A 21,348-nucleotide genomic window follows, 5' to 3' on the forward strand; every position below is an offset into this window, starting at 1 on the left:
TTTTTGATAATAATTTACATTTAATTACAGCAGTTTTCTTTTACTTTTTAAAGAACAGTGCCATTTTTAATTAACTTTTAAAATCACATTTTAATTTAAACGCTGACGTTTTATTTATCTTTTTTCCAACCTGTAAGTGTGTTATTGTTCAAACTATTTATTATGTTTAAAGTGGCTGACAATAATAAATATTTATAATAATAAGAATTAATCTGCCATGTTTGTGAACAGTGGAGAGCTGTAGCCGCTTAATTAGGCCTACTATGTATTTCACTATGGTGGTACTTGGAGAAACAATTTTTTCTGAGGTGGTACTTGGTGAAAAAAGTTTGAGAAACACTGATCTAGACCAGTGGTTCTCAAAGTGGGGGTCGGGACCCCTCGAGGGGTCGCGGGGCAATGAAGGGGGGTCGCCTGGTGATTTCCAAAAATCTATTTATTTTATTTAAACCATAAGAATTAAAATATTTTATCCATAACTATACTGAAAATAAAAATAGTCGTTTATAGTTACTATATACTATATAGTTACTATAGTAGCTTATAGTTACTAGTTCTATTGGATTGCGACCCCTGGGGTAATTACAATATATTAAAGGCAGCAATAGCGTCAGATGCATTTTGATTTTATAACATCAGGTTATACTTTCTGGCACATTTTAAGCACTGACACAAATTTAATTGGTGTGTCTGCGTCATTGCATGCAAGGTTTTTGTATTTATAACCACCTCAGAAGATATTGGGGGTCGCGAGTCACTGGCATTGTTATTTTGGGGGTCGCGGGCTGAAAAGTTTGGGAACCCCTGATCTAGACTGATTCTCTCCAAAGCATAATTACGATTTAAAGTATTAAATATCATAGATTTTTTACATGCTGTTTATTCCAAACGGTTTATAAAGCAGAGCAGGTCTGGATGACAGAAAGGAATTTAAAGGTAGTTCTGTGGGTTTTGCTCCCCCAAAAATGCTCTGTTTGCACGATTTGATTAATATCATAATTTCCAAATACTTTATAAATAATATAAAATTAAAAGCCCCTATGTTGTTTATTGTTTTTAGAAAATATATAAAATCTTTTTTTTTCAGATTTGTAAAATAAAACTTTAAAATGGCATAAAACGGTTTGATTTATTTGTATTGTATAAACCTAAATTGTTATCCTTTTGTTTTTTATATTTTATTATTTATTTATTTAGTTTTTATTATGTCCAATATTTGTAATTCTTTAACTGATTTCAGTAGACTATAGTTTATTTTATCTATATCTAAAGTGGACACATAATTTATAAAGTTTCATGTGTTTCTGTTGTGCTCATATTTTCTATTATCTTCAAAATAAAGAAAGAAAGAAAACCAGCCACTCGCGGCATCGACAGAGCTGTGAAGCGAGCGCTCTTTCACCCCGTCTCTCTCACACACAAAAATGTATCTAAATGCGCATGTTTCATGCACAAACACACCATTTAAGATTGACAAAAACTCTTGACAACTAGTTACTGGCTGCTGTGTCTTAATTATAGTGTAAAGATTAATATGCATTATTGAAACATCAAGGAGGAAGCAGCAAAGAAATATCACTCATTAAATTAAAATTACTTAATTATTATTTAATGCAACAGCCTTAAATTAAAAAGGGAAACATACGGGTGATATTAAGCAAAATACTCTAGACTATAAAGTGTTTTATAGAATATCTTAAACTGACTGGTAGCTTTGTTTTTTCTTTCCCTTATTTATTTATTTATTGGCGCATGTACTTCTGCGTGATGGGAAAACCAGTGTAATGACAGTGGCACACCATCTTGCAAACTCTGCCTCTGCTTTCACTCCGCCCGACTACCCTTTTGTTATGTTTGTGGCTGCTTTTGCCCCACTGACTTCCAATATAATGACATTTTTTGATTGCAAAGCCACAACCCCATATAATCATGCATTCTAAATTATTGGTAAAAAAAATAGCAATCAAAAAACGTATTTACAATGGAAGTCAATTGGGCAAACCCAGCCACGAACATAATGGAAAGGTAGTAAATTTGCCCAAAGTGTATTGTTGAGTTTTTAAATGTTTTATAATAAGTTGATGGCAAAAAGCATTCCATTTGCTGAAACACAGAGAAAGTTGTGGCCAAATTAAGCTTCAAAATCAGCCTAAAGTGGATAAAAACATCCCCAAGAGCACACAAGAGTTAATACTTTTCTATAAACACTACAGTTTTTCTAAATAAAATATTAATTCCTTATTAATATCATCTTCTTCTAAACTGTCTGTACTAAAATAATTATAAAATACTATTATTATTTCCTGTTATTATACAATATTACATTCCCTCTATTATAGTTTCCTGACAAACACCAATAAAAGCAACAACAATAACAGATTTTAAATATTAAAGACCTATTATGGAAACTGTCATACCAGTTCAGAAGAACATTGTCACATAATCTGACCAAACAATGGTTTATCAAGTCTATATTTTCCATAATGTGTTGATCAAAAACACAATGTTATCTAAATACTTTATGACTGTTATCAAGCTGGAAACCGTCTGTCCTTTGTAAGTGGAAAAAACACACAGATTAAACGTTCCTGTAAATGACAGGACTCTAACCATATGTACTGTAGGTCTGTAATTACATTCTACGGAGCTCGACCAGCCTGGCGGTGAGGCCTGCGATCTCGCCGATGGAACGAAGAATGTCATCTCGTTCTTTAGGGTCTTCACACAAGTCAGCGATGCGTTTGGCTTCCGCCAGAAGAGCGCGGATGTTTTCTTCACCCTCTGGACCGCCGTTAGGATCAGCCAGCCAGCTCTGCACACAAATATACATTTAGTTTTAGTTTTATTTAATTATATGAATTTGTTTTATTTATTATGCTGTTTATTTATTTAAGTAAATGATTTATTTATTTTAACTTGAGAGTTTTAGATTATAATTACCTTTATTTTTTAGAACTAAAACCTACAGTAGTACACTAAAAGAATTACGTTTGCTGTTTGTTCAAACTACTTATTTAAAATGAGCTGAAACAGCACAATTCTTGAGTGTTTTCGGGACAACTTCATTGTTTTAAGTTCAATCCACTTAAATTTGTAAAAAACTAATAAGTTAACTTAATGTTGTGACAAAGCAAATGGATTGTGTGAAGCCCAGCCTTTTTTACAGAGTATTTTCTGTTTTTTTTTTTTTTTATATTATCTCTTTTAAGGTAACTTTGTGTTTTCAATCTGAGGGAAAATAATAGTCATATTAATATTCTCCATAAAGAATCAGTCTCTTATCCTCCTAGGTCTTAGTGGCCACATACGTGGACAGCTCATTTTAGCTTTTAAGTGGCTTTTTAAAATATTTTTAATGTTTTATATTTTGTTACATACATACAGTGTCATCCTGCAGCTGTTGTGCAGCAAATGAAATGTCCCAAACACTATTTTCAACCGTTCAAAATGAGAGAAAAAAATGTTGTTTTTACTCTGTGATAGTCAAAACATGTTCAAAACTTTTTCTATATTAAATATGCATTACAAAACATTGAGGAAAAAGTGTTTCATGTAAATTCGGACCACGAGTTCACATATATGGATATAATTTTTTTCTAAAAGTGCAGTTGAAGTCAGAATTATTGTCAGAATTACTGACTTCAACTGTGCATCACATCAAAAGATAAAACTTAGGTTTTTATTCTAATTAGGTTCCATTAAGCCCAAATAGCAAAGAGAGAAAAAAAAAAGTAGTAGTTCTTTTTCCTGTCATAAACAGAACTAAATGTACGATTCTTAGTATTTTATCTGTTTTCATCTTTATATACATGTGTATTTTAATTTAATTTATTCATTTTATTATTATTTTGTCACAGTTACAAGCTAGAGTTACCATCTATAGGCACACTAGAGGGTACTCTACACTTCACATCTGTCACTCACTTGGACTTCATTTCCCAGAATGCCTTGCACAGCACACCTGACTCCCATGAACCTGATTGTGATTGCACAGACAACTGCAGCCAATTTACACACTCTTATAAGCACCAACTTCAGGGCTGACTATTGTTTCCCTGTTTCTCCAGTGTTTCTGTTTTTTTATTTGCTGCCTGCCTTTTTTGATTTTCCTTTACATAAACACTGCACGTGAATCCCAACCTCCATTGTCATGTCTGTCTCATTACAATTTTATAAACTTATTTCCTTTTAGAACTATTTTCAGTGTCATCACAAATTATTACTTTTAAGCTCTCTTTTGTTTTTGTATTATCAGAATAAAAATGTGTTTCCTTTGTTTTCAATTTAAGGCAAAATTTATAGTCATACTGTTTTTTTGTGTAAAGAAAAATGGTCTGTTATAATCATAGACTCTGTCATTTTCTGAAGTCATCTGTGGTTTTGCACAAAGTACAATGACTCTTCCATTGTTTAGTTTTTTTTGTTTTCCACCCGTTAAATACTTATGAGTCACAGCTCATCCTCACTAAATCAGACGAGACCAGATTTATGCAACAGCTATTTAGACGAGGACATGTCTGTAATTATGGGTACTCGTTTTAAGTAGCCACAGGTCCTCTGGGATGCAAAGCAAACAATCTAATTAAATTTGGAACTAAAGCACAAAATAATAATAAAAAAAAGTTTCACACTTTCAGGACGGAGAAATACTTTATATAAGTCTAACTGTTGAACTCAATGGCCTTTTTTGACTTATCAATTCTGCAATTTGGTGGAAAATCTTATGTGACATTGAAATGACCAAACTTATTTATGATTTGTAATAGTTATGGCTCTATAACATCTTCAAGAAACGTCATACTATAATAAACTGATTAAATTCAAATATTATAAAATTATTTGGTCCTCAGCATAAATGAGTGCACCCCATTTTGAAAATGAATATTATATCTATTTCTTAATGAATATAGGTAATATATTTAAGTGCATTTGAACAAAACAGATATATTAATTGGATATATTTATAAAAACTATAAATATATTTTTTAACAAATATATATTTTAGACACTGAACGTCTTTAGAAAAAGAAATATAATACATTATCAATTTCATTCAAAATATTGCTAAAAACATTTTAACAACATTTTTTTTCTTGATTTTTGCTTCAGTACAGACTAATCCAATGTATATGCACAAATATTATATTGTAAAGCATCCAAAAGAAAATATTAGTGTAAGTGAGATATTTTTGAGGGTGTACTCATTTATGCTGAGCACTGTACATTACATTTTTGTGGTAGGATTAAATATACATTTTGGTACCTAAAGTACAACCAATCAAGCACTAAACAAGGCACATAAAACATAACAGTTTAATAATAAAACATCTTCATGCTTATGTTTAACAGTGTGCAGACTGACCTGGGCATTGTCGATTCTCTTGGCGATGGCCTGTTTGGCATTGGTTAGGGCCTCCAGCTTACGGGCTGCGTTCTCCACTTTTCCCACCAGAATATCCAAACCTTGAGCAACCTGCTGAGCTTTCTGCATACCCATAGGTGTGGCACCCTGACCTCTGAAAAAACAACATTAATATAATATAATATAATATAATATAATATAATATAATATAATATAATATAATATAATATAATATAATATAATATAATATAATGGCGACGTGCAGCATGGTGGAGCAGTGGGTAGCACATTCGCCTCAAAGCAAGAAGGTCGCTGGTTCAAGCTTCGGCTGGGTCAGTTGGAATTTCTTTGTGGAGTTTGCATGTTCTCCCAGTATTCGCATGAGTTTCCTCCGGGTGCTCTGGTTTTCCCCACAAGTCCAAAGACATGCGGTACAGATAAATTGGGTAAGTTAAAGTGTCCGTAGTGTATGCAATGAGTGTGTGTGGATGTTTCCCAGTGATGGGTTGCACCTGGAAGGGCATCTGCTGCGTAAAACATATGCTGGATACGTTGGCGGTTCATTCCGCTGTGGCGACCCCAGATTAATAAAGGGACTAAGCCGAAAAGAAAATAAATGAATGAATGAATACTTTACAGTAGGTTGTCCTTAGTTAATGCTAGGATCTTAATGTTAATGTGTTTTCTTGAGCATGAACAAACAATTAACACTACATTTATTACACTATTTATTCATTTTTGCTAATGTTAGTTAATTAAAATAAAAGTTCTTCATTGTTAATGTGTTAACTCAGAGTAAAAGTTAGCAAACATAATTTTGGATTGTAATAATGCATTAGTAATTGCTGAACTATGATTAATAAATGCTGTTTCATTCAAATATAATAACATTAACTAATGAAACTTAGTAAAGTTCACTGTAAAGAGGCCCAAAATAAAATAAAATGAAATACAAATTTAAATTCTAAATTTTAAAAATCTAAATCTTCATCAAGGGCGAGGCAGTGGCGCAGTAGGTAGTGCTGTCGTCTCACAGCAAGAAGGTCACTGGGTCGCAGGTTCGAACCTTGGCTCAGTTGGTGTTTCCGTGTGGAGTTTGCATGTTCTCCCTGCCTTCGCGTAAGTTTCCTCCGGGTGCTCCGGTTTCCCCCACAGTCCAAAGACATGTGGTACAGGTAAATTGTGTAGGCTAAATTGTCCGTACTCTATGAGTGTGTGTGTGAATGTGTGTGTGGATGTTTCCCAGAGATGGGTTGCCTTGAATGAATGAATGAATGAAATATATATATATATATATATATATATATATATATATATATATATATATATATATATAAATACACATTTTTTTTTAACTTTTATATTTTTAAATGATAATATTTTACCATAATTCTTTTCTTAAATCTATAATACACCAAAGAATTAACTTCAATTCTGTAATTATAATTATGGATATGTATTGGTGTAGATATCAGTGTTTGTTCAGCAAGTATACGCTGAGAAATTTGAATACGAGTGGTAGTTTGTTTTTATGTTTGTCATTTCATTACATATTACACATACAAAAAAAAGTATCAAAATAAATGTTGTTTTCGATCATTGACTTTTCCCAAGAGTGTAATAATTAAAAAAATAGCTTTGCCCATAATACATGGAAAATGACTTGCATTTTTACTTTAAAAGTTCTACGGTAGCATTACGTAAGCAAATTCTTTGCGTTATCAGTGACAGTTATCATCAGGATTGATGCTAATGAAGAAACATAAGTCAGTAAAATGTACAAAATATCCAAATATGATACTTTTATGGTGTGTTTTGGTATTTTTGTCCTCTGTGAACCCCTTTGTAAACTGACACGGAAGGGTTAATCAGTTTTGAAATCTTAATAAACACAGGTCCCTCCAACGACCCTTTTAATAAAAGTAACACAAAAGCCATCAGAACTGCATGTAAAGGTCAGTGTAAAGCGAGTGTGTGAGAGTGATCAGTGAGCCGAGGCAGCGGCTGATTATCCGGCCCTTCAGCTTTTAATCTGCTTTCCCTGAGTCTCCCTAATGAAGTCAGAGCCCGCCGTCTGATCTTTCACTTTCACTCTGGTTTTCAACATCCCTGACACAAGAGCCCAAAAACTGTACCACATTGTTCCTTCCTTCTCCTGTACTCGGCAGTCAGGGATAAACAATCCCTGGAGAATTAAACTGCAAACAAACAACGTCTAAACTGTGTTCATTGGAAACCCTGACACACTTTCTTGTGTAGTAAATTAGAAGCAGTTACGGCCCCAGAGACGCACATCACACAGGGGTAAACGTGTTGCATAAAGGATGATGAATATGATTATGAACAGCATTAATGCATAATTCAGCTCACGCTACAGGAACATGTGCAGGCACTTTTTGGTCTCTGTGTGAAATGATCTGAATCAGCACTGTGTCAGGCTCTGGTTTTTGAGTTAGAGTGTTGTGCTGGTGCTCCAAAAGAGGGCGTTCGGGTACCTGGCGCGCACATCTGACACCTGATCCGTCATCTGGCCCAGGGTTTTGGCTGTTCCCAGGATCTCTCGTCTCTCTTTCCCTGCACAAAGCTCACCCACTTTTCCTGCTTCATCCAGGATCTGACGCAGCGCATGCTCTCCTGGATCTCCTGGGAGAAGACATCCAGAGGGAGTGTCACAGAAATTAGGCAACAACACATACATTACTTAATTTTTTTGTATTAGTATTGTTATTGTTTTTAAAGTATAATTAACTATGATGATATCATTAACATTTTAGTTTTGGTAACACTCACAAGAAGGTGAAGTTGTTTGAAATTTCTAGTTAATTCATTTGATAACATGAACAGACAAAGCAAAAGTGAATGAAATGAAATAAATAAATGTTTATGTTTGTTCACAGTTAAGGAGGGGGTGGGGGGTGCTTGTTGACACCAGTGACACCAGTTGACATCAGTGCCCCCGTGTCAACAAGTTTGGCCCTCCCTCTGCCCCCCCTAAATTTGGACCCGTATTTTTGTGTCGAAACCAAAACACGGAGAAGCGAGATCAGCCATCGGGGGTAGACGAAGATATGACTGAGGTCTCTCTCGTGCGTTCTCTGTCTCACGCACACTCGCTCTCAGGGTCACGTGCATCCATCTGCTTTCCCTTGACTGTTGTCAGTGACGGTGCTGCACGCATCAGTTTCCGACATTCGCCAGAGGTTAAGCCCCAAATTGACACAGGTAATAAAAGATTCAACTTCAGTCATGTTCATGTTGTGAAACACTATCAAAATGTCCACTGTTGATTATATTAGACTTTTTTTAATAGTGATTTTAATACTTTTAATAAGTCCTCAGTCTTGAATTTACACACAGTCTGCAAGTAGCAGAGAACAGACGTATCACAGTGATCAAATGTAGTTTTGAGTCACACTCATGTAAAAGTAAAATTGAACTCATTTAGTTTTGCCTCCATTCGTTTTTGTTTTCAGTCGTGACATAACTCACGAGTCTTCAACATATGATTTTTTTGCAACACGTTTATAAACATAATAGTTGAACTAATTTCTAATAACTACTGTTTTGTCTTTCCCATGGTGACAGTTAGTGAATAATGTTTTACTAGTTATTTTGCAGGATAGTTGTATTAAGATTAAAGTGTAATTTAAAGACTTAACTAGGTTATGTTAACTAGAAAAGTTGGAATAATTAGTCAAAGTTATTGCATATCTGGTTTGTTGTATAGTCAATCAAAAATACGCATTAAACATTTCTTAAGGAGGCTCATAACACTGACCTTGAAATATTTTTTTATTATTAAAAACTGCTTTTATTCAAGACAAACTATAAGAAAAAAGACTTATTATGACTCCAGAAGAATTATTTTTATTTTCTAGAAAACACTGAAAATTTCTTCAGTTTGTTAAAGATCACTTTGAAAACATTATTTTAAATTAATGGGAGGGCAAAGAAAAAGACTTCAACTGTAGCTGATCTGTTAAAGTTCACAGGTGCAAAAATGTGCCTTCATGTACTTGAATGTTAAAAATGTATTATCCTACTCCAATACAACATGACTTGTCAAATAAATTAAAGTGGAAGATTATTTTGAGTTTAAGTTATTTAATTAGCTTGTCTATGAAAACTGCAGAGTGATACATAAAAAATGAATGATGACATTGTTTAAGTAGTTTGTGATGTATGTATTTGTGATGTAAGTGGGCTCTGGCCAGCCCCCCAGTTGCTCTGGTCTAGAACCACCACTGGTTATTACTCTGCTGTATGAAATATTTGATTCTAATTGGTCAGTCGCAACATTCCAAGGTATCTTATTCTGAGATAACAACTGCTGAATAACACAGGCCCATCTGGGTACTTTAAATCACCTATGTAGGTTAGTTTATGCTTCATTCAGGCATTTCCATTTCTTTGCACTTAATTAAAAAATTAAGAAACTATTACAACCCAGAACAATGTGTTATGTCAAATGTGTAAGTTTTGTGGCAAGTAGCCATGTAATAAGCAAGATGAAGCAGGATATAATAAGCAATAAGCAGGATAAAGTACATCTAGGCCAGGGGTGTCCAAACTTTTTGGGCCGAGGGCCAGATGCAAAAAAACAAACGTTGTCGCGGGCCAAATTTTACATACATCACACAGACACGCATATATATATATATATATATACAGTTGAAGTCAGAATTGTTAGCCCCCCTAAATTATTAGCCCCCGTTTATTTTTTCACCAATTTCTGTTTAACGGAGAGAAGATTTTTTTCCACACATTTCTAAACATATTAGTTTTAGTAACTCATTTCTAATAACTGATTTATTTTATCTTTGCCATGATGACAGTAAATAATATTTGACTAGATATTTTTTAAGACACTTCTATACAGCTTAAAGTGACATTTAAAGGCTTAATTAGGTTAATCAAGTTAACTAGTCAAGTTAAGGTAATTAGGCAAGTTATTTTATAACAATGTTTTTTTCTGAAGACTTAAGGGGCTAATAATTTTGACCTTAAAATGGTTCATAAAAAATTTTAACCGCTTTTTATTATAGCCGAAATAAAACAAAAGTCTTTCTCCAAAAGAAAAAATATTATCAGACATACTGTAAAAATGTCCTTGCTCTGTTAAACATCATTTAGGAAATATTTAAAAAAGAATAAATAAATCAAAGAGGGGCTAATAATTTAGACTTCAACTGTGTGTAGATAGACAGACAGACAGACAGACAGACAGACAGACAGACAGACAGACAGACAGACAGACAGACAGACAGACAGACAGACAGACAGACAGACAGACAGACAGATAGATAGATAGATAGATAGATAGATAGATAGATAGATAGATAGATAGATAGATAGATAGATAGATCGTAACAAGAACTGCTGCTTAATTGAATGCATGTAATAGCGACACCCGGTGGTTATTTATTGAATTACGTTCATTTTTGTATAGCGGGCCAGATTCTATTGATATTTATAAAAAGCCTCGCGGGCCGCCACAAAACTGATTGCGGGCCGCAGATGGCCCGCAGGCTGTAGTTTGGACACGCCTGATCTAGGCAGTTGTTTTGGCAGAATTAAACCCCATAGATAAGCTTGCCGATAAGCCAGTTGTGGCTTTATTCTGCTATATCAACCACCTGGATATACCTTATCCCTTACTTTTTTGGTAATTTCAGCTTTAAGATGTATGGAGATTGGAGTCACATGCATTGCACCGATTTTAGCTGCTGTCTGGACTTTCCATGTCTTTTTACACTAGTTTACAATAAGTGCATTTTATTATATATAACTTAGTTTCTAAACTAATATTTTTTTCATAGTATGTATGGTTTTATTTGGTTGTTACTGACATCTGGGGAAATGTTTAAGACAACAGTACCTTTAAAAACAATCTGAAAAAAAATGGTGATGTGTTCACTTTTTACCTGCTTTCTCTCTTATATATTTTAGTAAAATATTATTTACCGCCATCATGGTTTCAAAGATAAAATAAATCAGTCATTAGAGATGAGTTATTAAAACTATTATGTTTAGAAATGTGTTGAAAAAAATCTTCTCTCCATTAAACAAAAACTGGGGAAAAAGTAAGCGGGACTAATAATTCTGGGGGGCTTATAATTCTGACTTCAACTGTATACACATATATATACACAAGTCCATCCATCACACCCAAAACTTTTCAACTGCAGTGTATGATAAATGTTTAAAATATAATTTTTTTTAATAGTTTTCCACATTTTATCCTTCATTTCTTTTACAATGTTGTATTTATATGTACAGAATTATTTCTTTTTATCTTTAAATGAGTTTTTGTCTGAAAACAATGGCATTATTCCCTGGCTTCCCTTTGAAGTCCACAAATTGCTGGTTTTAGAACAGCATTTGGGTTTCTACAACAAAAAAACAAAAAAACACTTTGGTGACACACACTCTTACAGTATGCGTGATAAACAAGGTGAATACCTGGCAGTGCATTGGGGTCCCTCAGCCAGCCTTTAGCCTGACCTATCTTAGACTCGATCAGCGCCAGCGCTCTCTTCATGGCCTCAGTGTCCTTCACAGAGAAACAGTGTATTAGTCAGTAATCTCCATCATACTAACACATAGGGCAGGGATGTCAAAGCACCAATCAAAGCGATTACAGCTTTTTGTTGCAGTTGCATTTTCTGAGCTCATATGAGGGTGTAGATGCTGAAGGAAGGGGCTCTGAAGGGCAAGAGCAGCCTCTGCCTCCTTCAATCACACACACAAACGCACAAAGTGCCAGAACGGCCCACATAATCACTACTTCACACTCCATTGCACTACATACACACACATCTGGAGGAGAACCTGTCTGGTTCAGTCACTCAGCTCAGACAGAAGCACAAACAATGCATTCGATGCACACGTGACTGGTATGAGCAGATCCAGAGCATAACACTCAAAGACAAATGAAGGACATGGGTGTGATATTATGTTCAGTACGAGTATTAGAATTGATGTCTTAAATTATTGTGGATTATTGAGGAAGGGTGTTTTTGTTCTAGGCAATCTGAATAATGGCATGCCCTTATTGACTTGTGGCTGTGTTTTAAGGCCCTATGTAGATTACTGGTGAAAAGTTTGGAATACTTATCATGTTTAATGTTGCTGAAAGAGAAAGCACCGTTTTCAATAGTGATAATGATAAAAACAAAATAAAAATGTTTCTTAAATTCACGTTGAAGACAGATTTATTTTATTTTATATTTATTTTCATTTACTTAAATTTCTGTAAAATTAATGAACTATATTTTAATTCAGTATGTACTCTTAATCGTAACTCTGAACCAAAAAAAGTCCTAAATTACGTGGACATATGTTTAAGAATAGTCAAGAATATATTGCATGAGTTTAAATTATTCATTTCACTTTCACACTAAAATCATTATAAAATTAGATAAAGATCACGTGCCATGAATACAATTTATTAATTCCCTACCATAAAAAATGGGAAAAAAAAGATTAGTAATATATATTGTAAATATATTAAATATGGACAACTTTTAAGGTGATTATTTGAGGGCTTTTTAATAGCTTTAAAATTTCTAACAAACGATAAATCAATGCAAACCTTATTTATTCATCAAATATGTATAAATCTTAATTTTATCAATTTTACCCTTATGACAAGTTTTCTGATGCAGGGTCACATTACTAAACTACTAAATACTATAATAAATTAATTATAATGCAGCAGGAATGATCAATGTACTAACCACGTTTTGAGAATATCTGAATATTTTTGGGAATGAAAATTAAATTTAATACTTAGAATGTTGCAAATCATGAATGCAATGGACTTAACACTTATCGTTTTACTCATCTACTTTTCTATTTACAACACTTAGCATATGATTACTGAAAATATTATGAAAGAAGTTTAGAAAGTGAAAGTAAAAGAGCTACATAGTGAATTATTATAAGAACACAGCTTATTGTTATATGAAAAATACAAAACCAACAATCTAAACAAGCTTGGTTTCAAATTTGAGACTGTCATCGCTTAAAATTAAGCCTTGAGATTCTGTCTGAGTGCAACTGTTTCTGCTAGATTAAATTATTTTCCCATTTCCAATGCAGTCTATGCAGTCTATTGATTTGTGTGTGTGTGTGTGTGTAATTGTTTTGGTGGTTTACAAGAACATAAATTAGTGTAATGGCATGATAATGTCCAAGTTGTATGCTATTAAGATGGTTTATGAAGATATACATTATGTCCTTGTAATTCAAAACACTTAAAAATCATACCTAATAGGGTCTTATCAAATTACAATTTTGCCACAGGTTTCCTGAGAGGGTTGAGTTTATGGGCAGGGCCACATGGTTAGTAGTTTTTACTGTATAACATATATTATACCTACAGTATGAAAAGTTCTTGTAAACCCTCAATGGCAACACCAGAGTGTTTCATAATCTTGTATAATTAATCAAACAAATGCAGCCTCGAGGAGCATATAATCTTTTTTAAAACCATATTTAAAAAGTTCCAAACACAGTTTTTGCACAGTACATATCTAGTTTTGCCATCTTAGATTCAGCCTGGACAATAGGACCCTTTAAAAGACCTTTAATTAACTTCTTGTTTTCGCTTGTGGCATTTCCACTGCTAGCAGCAGTTTGATTCCATCAAGAGAGAAAGACGATCAGCAAATTAACCCACGTGCTCTCCTTTATTACATGCTATGAAAATACTGTAATTAGAGCAGACTTATCCAGCTTTAAAAAGTCCCTAAAATTTGCAGTGTGATTCACGCCAAAACACTTTCATAAATCCGTATCACAAAGCCTTAATATGGTTTGTGGCAAACCTGAATCTCAAGTTTAATCGATAGCCTTCCTTCAGCTAAAACAAATTATCTGCCCAATCCATTTCCTCTGCCTACTTTGCCTGCCTGCTATCCAGTAACTGCTGTTTTCAAGCCAACCGTTCCGCGCCCAGAAAGCCAGATCACATTATTTCTAAGCTGATGAGTCATTTCCTACAGCTGTGTGCATTATTGGATAGATTCAGCTGAGATGCATTGTCAAGCTGCAGGTTCAGGTCCAGTCCAGATGTCATTTGCATTTGTTCAGGTTTTAGTTATATATAATAATGCAAATAATTCTAGCATATCTTTAAAGTATGTTTTAATTCATATTTTATTAAATTTTTTTATTTATATTAATATATTTAGAATTAATTAATAATATGATCATAACTTAAACAAAGAAATTCCATCTTAAACTGATGTGGTAAATTGTATACACACCATTGAACATACAGTAAGCAATCCTTTATAACTGAATGTTGCTTTAGTTATTAATTATTCACATGTCCTGGTTTTATGCGTGAAGAGTTCAGAGACAGTCCGGAACGTCTGAACCTGATCAATATTTCATGATGTAGTCAGAGGACCTGTTTGAACAATCTCTGTTTGAATATGTATTATAGTACGCGGCTGTTCTCGGGTCAGAAATCCCAGGCACCTTCTGTGGGGAAATACGACATGGAGGATTAATGCCAAACTACATTAATGAACTTACTTTTCACAAATAAAATACTGAAAAGATTCAATATTATTCCGCTGGTTGATAACATCTGTCTCTTTCTGGCTAACAGAGTGAATAATGTCAATGATTTGTGAAGATTTTAAAGTATTTTTTAAAGAATCATCTTCAAAAGTTTCTAAATAAGTAAAATAAAACAAAGCAATTTTCTGAGTACAGATATTAATTCAGAAATGCACTGAGCCTTTCTTTTAGAGATCATTCTCTGCAAATGGACATTGTTCTGAGTGATGGTGTAGGGAGTTGACAAGTAATGTTTACGTCAATCCATCTTTTCTGTTGTCAGTCATGAAGCATAGGTAAGGCTAGGGTCAGAAGTGAACTCTTCAATTCAGTCTACTTAAGACAAATGCAAACGAGCACAATGTTAGCTACATTTAAAACACTGAAATTGTATTTTTGCAAGAATGATTATTATATTAGCCAGAATCACAAAATCCAATTCATATATCTAATATACGTGTATTTTGTTACCAAACTAGATTTATTAGGCATGGAATGAAAGATTGAGTAATAAGTGCTCTACAAGAGAACCTATAAAACTTTTTCAATGAAAAATTAACGAAACAAAAATGATAACCAATGTGAATGATTAGTATAATAACTTCTTTACTTGTAAACAATGATGTTCTATCATTTGCTAAATAGTTTGGATTAATTTGAAAACACAATCCTATAAAAATGTTGATGCTGGTGAAAATATCTGAGAGGATGTAATGACAATGCGCAAATAAAAAATGGTAAATATTAGGTTGCAAAAAAGCAGAGCTATTGATAAAAAAGTGTGTTTAATATGTTAACAGCAGGTGCAAATTGGGTTAAAACATGCTTCTTTGGGAAGATGTTTAATAATGATGCAAAAAAGCAGTAAACTGACTTCAAAACACAGCAATCTAAATGTCACTATTCATTTACAAAACTTGTCTTACACCAAAAACAAAATCCAAGGTCAGTTGCCAAATTAACTATGTTCATGGCTATTCAGCACTAAAGATTCACAGCATGTTTTTAGTAAATCCTCATAGTAGATATTTAACATCAAAAGAAGGTTTGCATTGGCGAAAGATGGAGTTTGAGCTACTGCTACCTTGGCATCACATGCATTTCTGATGTAATTTCAAAAACAAAATGAAGAAACTCAACACAGTGGAACATAGAGACCCCACTGCCAACTAGTGTTTCTTAAATTTTATTGCCAGAGCAGCACAGACAGAACACAGAAGCATAAATGCTCACAATGGCATTGGCTACTTGCAAGGTATGTGCTTTATGGCTATCACTTGACAAAGAAGTATAAATCAGGCTTTACTATATGCATTTCAAATTTATTTTAAGAGAGATTTAACAAAAATGTTTATGTTAAATTTTCCGGTCTATAAAAATGTAGTCTTGTAAAATCATATTCCAACAAAACTAGCAAAATCACTATAATTCAATATAATATTTAATATAATACAATAATTTTTTTTTACAATTTCCTGATGTTAAAATAGCATCCAAATCCCAGCGATCTTGAGGCCTACGAAAAGGTGACGTAGGAGTGCAGTTTTCCCTGCCCATCGATTTAAATTGACAGGTGCATGTTAACGACACATATAATCACGCCCACATGACAGGATTTGCAAAGAAACTGGGATTAAAAACCCTCTGTGATCCGTTTGCACTTCAAGAGGCAGTAAGCAGTACTAATAATCAACAAATAATAAACGATGTGATGAGAATTTTGACCTCAAACTCCACAGACACATTCTAGAGACACAAAAAAAATAATTTTACATCTTGTAAAAAGGCCAAAATTAGAGCCCTTTAAATAAAGACTAATCCATCTGTTATTCCTGTTCATTCATTCATTCATCCATTCATTTCCATCAGCTTAATCTCTATTTCAGAGGTTGCCACAGTGGAATGAACCACTAACTATTTCAGCATATGCTTTATGCAGCAGATGTCTTTCCCAGCTTCAAACCAGTACTGGGAAACACCCATACACACATTCACACACACACATTCATACACTACGGCCAATTTCGTTTACTCAGTTCACCAATACTGCATGTCTTTGGATTGTGGGGAAAACCGGAGCACCTAAAGGAAACACGCGAAATGCTGAATCAGTGACCTTCTTGCTGTGAGGCAACAATGCTAACTACTGAGTCACTCTCCGTTAAACCTAATCTAGTCAAATCAAAGCCACTTCACTGAAAATGAGAACTAGCCACTTCTCTTTTTTAGTATAAAATATATGACTTTGAAAGCAAGCTGCACTCGTCAAGCCATTTCATTGGATCTTTAACAGTGAAAAGGGGCTGTGCATCAGGACACATAGAGCAAAGCATCAGGTAGATCAGGTAAAACAGCATTCAGGTTATGTGTAGAGCGGCAGTCATGAAGACAGACATCAGGCTGTGACTTTCAGTGACAAACATTAGTGTTTCACTGTGAGACGGTGTCTAAATGAGAGATGATGTGAGACTGAAAGGGATGTGGATATGGAGGGTGAGCGATGGCACACTACCATTACATGGCACATCAGAAAACAACCTCTCCAACTGCAATTTAGTGGTTTGTTTTGATGCTGGGTTTCTGAAATACAGCACCCCTATAGATAGCAAACAAAATGGCAAGCCGGGCTAAGTAAAGGCTTTTATTAAACATTGGGTAAAAACAAAAACAAGAATGAATATGCTAACACACACAATATCGTTAGCAACACAAGAATCTGGCATGCAGGTCGTCGCATTACAGAGCAGGAGAGAGGAAAGCTTACCTTCTATAGGAAGGGGAAAATGGAAGAACACAGAAAAGAAAGAGCAAAAAAGAAAGAGGCATGTTTACAGAGTTATATCGGGGTGAACAGAAAAACAGAGGTGACAGCAAAGTAAATGAAAGCTCAGCAGAAGAGTGATTTCTCATGGAAATATTAAATATACAAGCTAAGCAAGCGAAGGGTGTCATCAGTCAGAGAAAGGGATCAAATGATTCAGAAGACGTCACGAAATATTAAAAGAAAGATCATTAATCTAATTCTTAAACTCTGATATGTATATGGGGATGTTTTTTATTTTATCTATGCTGGTTATAAGGCCTGTGTTTTGATGTCATATAGTTATCGAATTTTGAGTCAGACTGTGAACAGTGCTGGAAAAGGAAGATATTATTACATTAGCAGGATGGGAGCGTCAGAATCATTCAGGGAGAAAAACAAAGATACACCAAGAGGTCTCAGTGGAGTGCAGATTTTTTTTCCCTTTTTAAGCAGACATGTATTTTCCCATTCATTTTCTTTGTTTTGTTGTGTTGTTGTTCAGTTGAGTTTTTCAACTAAAATGGCCAGAACATTTGGAGAAAGGCAAATGGAACTAAAAAACTGTTAGAGGATTGTAAGTAAAAAAAACACTGAATCATAAACAGAGAGTAGAATATGAAACAACTAACTAGTGAGTCAGTACTGTAAGTAATAAGACTGTGTACTACTGATGATAATATGTGTTTTGATTGATCAGATCACATAGACAAGGGGGACAAATTCCCATTTACATGTTTTTAGAGCACTTTTGACCACCTTTCTGATTGCTTTGATGGGAGGGTCTTCACTGAAAGAAATTATACTTTGAACCAACTTTAAAAAATTTGTGCAATTTGTAATACTGTAAATTGTAACACTGTAATTCAAAGGTCTCAAACTCAATTCCTGGAGGGCTGCAGCTCTGCATAGTTTGGCTCCAACCCTAATCAAACACAGCTGATCTAGTAGTGTCTAGTAGTCTTAAACACCTTAAATAGTTGGATCAGCTGTGTTTGATTGTCATTTGTTACAGATAAATTTATACATTTTCCTCATTATAATTTTGACTTGGTTGAAACAAAAAAAGTTATTCAATATTAGTTAAAATATTTGTTCTGCCCAAGAAAAAAAAAATCATTCAAAAGGTAAAATATTGTTTTTGTAAAACATGAATTAAGTGAATTACTTTGATTAATATTACATATTATTTAAAAAATACTAGTATTAAAAAAACAAGTTTTTGCTATAAATAATTTTTTTTTATTATTTTAGTAAAATTTGACTTTGAACTAAAATCTAAATACATATAATGTTAGTCTATGCTCTTGCTAGTTATTTTATTTTCCGAGGTAAACTATCTGCTTATGCTTTCAGTATGGCTATAAATAACACACAAGATGGCAACCAAACTCACATTAAAAAGAATATGAAATTTAAGAAATTTAAGTCACATGACATAAAAACTGCTGGTTTAAAGTAAAAATAATACTTTGAGTTTACCTACAAGGGTCCGTTTTTGGCTTTAAAGTAAATTAAATCCAAGACTGATTGGAAATTGTATACAACATTTATGTTATAGAAAAAATGCATTTTCCCTTCTCCTTCAAATGAATGTATTCAGAAATGACTAGATCAAATAGACTTAATATGTAAGGTTACTCTATCCAGATTTTGTAGAATCATAAAATAATTATTTCTTGGTATCTGCACTCAACATTGTATTATTATTTTTTTTGCTTGTTGAAACTACTTATTTAAAATAAGCTGAATCAACATAATTCTTGAGATTTCAATAGGACAACTTAATTTTTTTAATGTTCAATTCACATAAATTTTAAAAGTGTTAAGTTAACTTAATCAATTTGTGTTAGGACAACATGAATGAATTGTGTGGAACCCTGCATTTTTTACAGTGTGCAAGGTATGCATTTTCTAATTTAATAAGTACATTTTTTCTCATAGTCTCCTCTCCAGACTAAGAACAAAAACTTTCTATAATTTAATACAGAGTTTGACTATTATACGTATATTTTATACGTATATATTAGGCGTATGTTTGACCCTCCCAGAATTGTGTAAATGTTGTCATTAATATTGTTTACATAATTATTTTATCGTTGTTGTTGTTATTATCTACTTTGTGTAGTTAATTTTTTACATTGTGTTTTGTTACTTTCTATATTGCATAAAAAAGATTAGATGATTAGAAGTGAAAAATGTATCCCTTTTAAGCTGAAATATTGTATTGGTTATGCTGCTACACTATATATATATATATATATATATATATATATATATATATATATATATATATATATATATATATATATATATATATATATACACGTATGTATATATATATATATATATATATATATGTACGTATATATATATATATATATATATATGTGTGTGTATATATATATATGTGTGTGTGTGTGTGTGTGTGTGTGTGTGTGTGTGTGTGTGTGTGTGTATATATATATATATATATATATATATACATATTAAAACAGGTAAATTAAGTGAACCAAAAATAATCAGAAACCATATTTTTTCAGTCAATTCAATATAAAAATGTACTTTGTATGACTTTTTTCAGTAAGTTAGTGAATACTTGTATGAGCCTTTAAACTGGGTTTAAACTGGTTAAGTCATCGGGACTGTCAAGTGAACAAGCACTCTAATAAATTATAATGTTATAATGGTTATAATAAGATTTGCCCAATATATTTGTAAAACTTTACCTCATGTTAATCCATTATTTTAATCAAACAAATGCGATTAAGCTCATAATCATAAGAATTTTCTAATTTCCTTGTGGTCTATGTCCGCACAATAAATAACTTAACTGCATTACTTTATTCAAAGTGTGCTCAGATATAAGCAGATGCTCCATGAATAAACTCTGTGACATTATTCTGAAGTTTCCCTTTCACTTAGAATCACTAAGCTATATCAAATATAACTCACTCTCTTGTTTTGTATCATAGTAGGCGGCTGGGCGTAAATGCAGCCAGTTTTTTTTTTATGTCTATCACATTGACAGCAGCATATAACTATGTATGTTTATGTGTTTTGAATTTGATAGTCTGAAAGTAGATTAAAAGAGTAGATGGTAAACACTGCTTAAGTTCTTTAAAGAAACAATTAATAATGATAAATACATGTAAACATGAGTGAGGATGTTTCCTTGTTTCATCTAAAGAAGTCCTTACGTTTAATGGAAAGTCCTTACTGATTTTTTTTTTTTTTTTGTCAATCAAACTTATGATTTCAGATGCAAAAGTTTAAATCCCTTTTAATGTAATGTAATGTGTATTTATATAAGCACATTTATTGTGTATGGCCATACACCCAAAGCGCTTCACAATCATATAAGGGGGGTCTCTCCACAACACCACCAGTGTGCAGCTTCCAATTAGATGATGCGATGGCAACCACAGGACAACGGCACCAGTGCACTCACTACACACCAGCTATTGGTGGAGTGGAGAGACATGTAATAGAGCCAGGGCCGGAGCAAGCTGAACTGCCGCTCTAGGCAAAGGAAGGTCATGCCGCCCTCAACCCCAACCTTCTCTATTCTGCCGCCCTAGACGCGGATATAATGGAGGGCGCGGGTGGTGAG

General features: G+C 33.4%; 1 protein-coding gene and 1 long non-coding RNA gene across 5 annotated transcripts in view; one reads left to right on the forward strand and one right to left on the reverse strand.

Annotated features, from left to right (window-relative positions):
• Positions 1–21,348, forward strand: part of LOC147841073 (uncharacterized) — a 360,944-nt gene that overhangs the window by 276,646 nt on the left and 62,950 nt on the right. The window lies entirely within an intron of this gene.
• vcla (vinculin a) overlaps positions 1–21,348 on the reverse strand; it is a 78,108-nt gene that overhangs the window by 21,042 nt on the left and 35,718 nt on the right. For 2 of the 4 annotated variants that reach the window (NM_001442280.1, NM_001442281.1), the window contains 4 exon segments: positions 2,637–2,812; positions 5,363–5,516; positions 7,858–8,005; positions 11,825–11,915. In NM_001442280.1, coding sequence (NP_001429209.1) covers positions 2,637–2,812; positions 5,363–5,516; positions 7,858–8,005; positions 11,825–11,915 — 569 coding nt within the window. 4 annotated transcript variants of the gene reach the window in all.

This window comes from Danio rerio, chromosome 13 (assembly GCF_052040795.2).
Source record: "Danio rerio strain M-AB ecotype USA chromosome 13, GRCz13ab, whole genome shotgun sequence".
Lineage (NCBI taxonomy): Eukaryota > Metazoa > Chordata > Actinopteri > Cypriniformes > Danionidae > Danio > Danio rerio.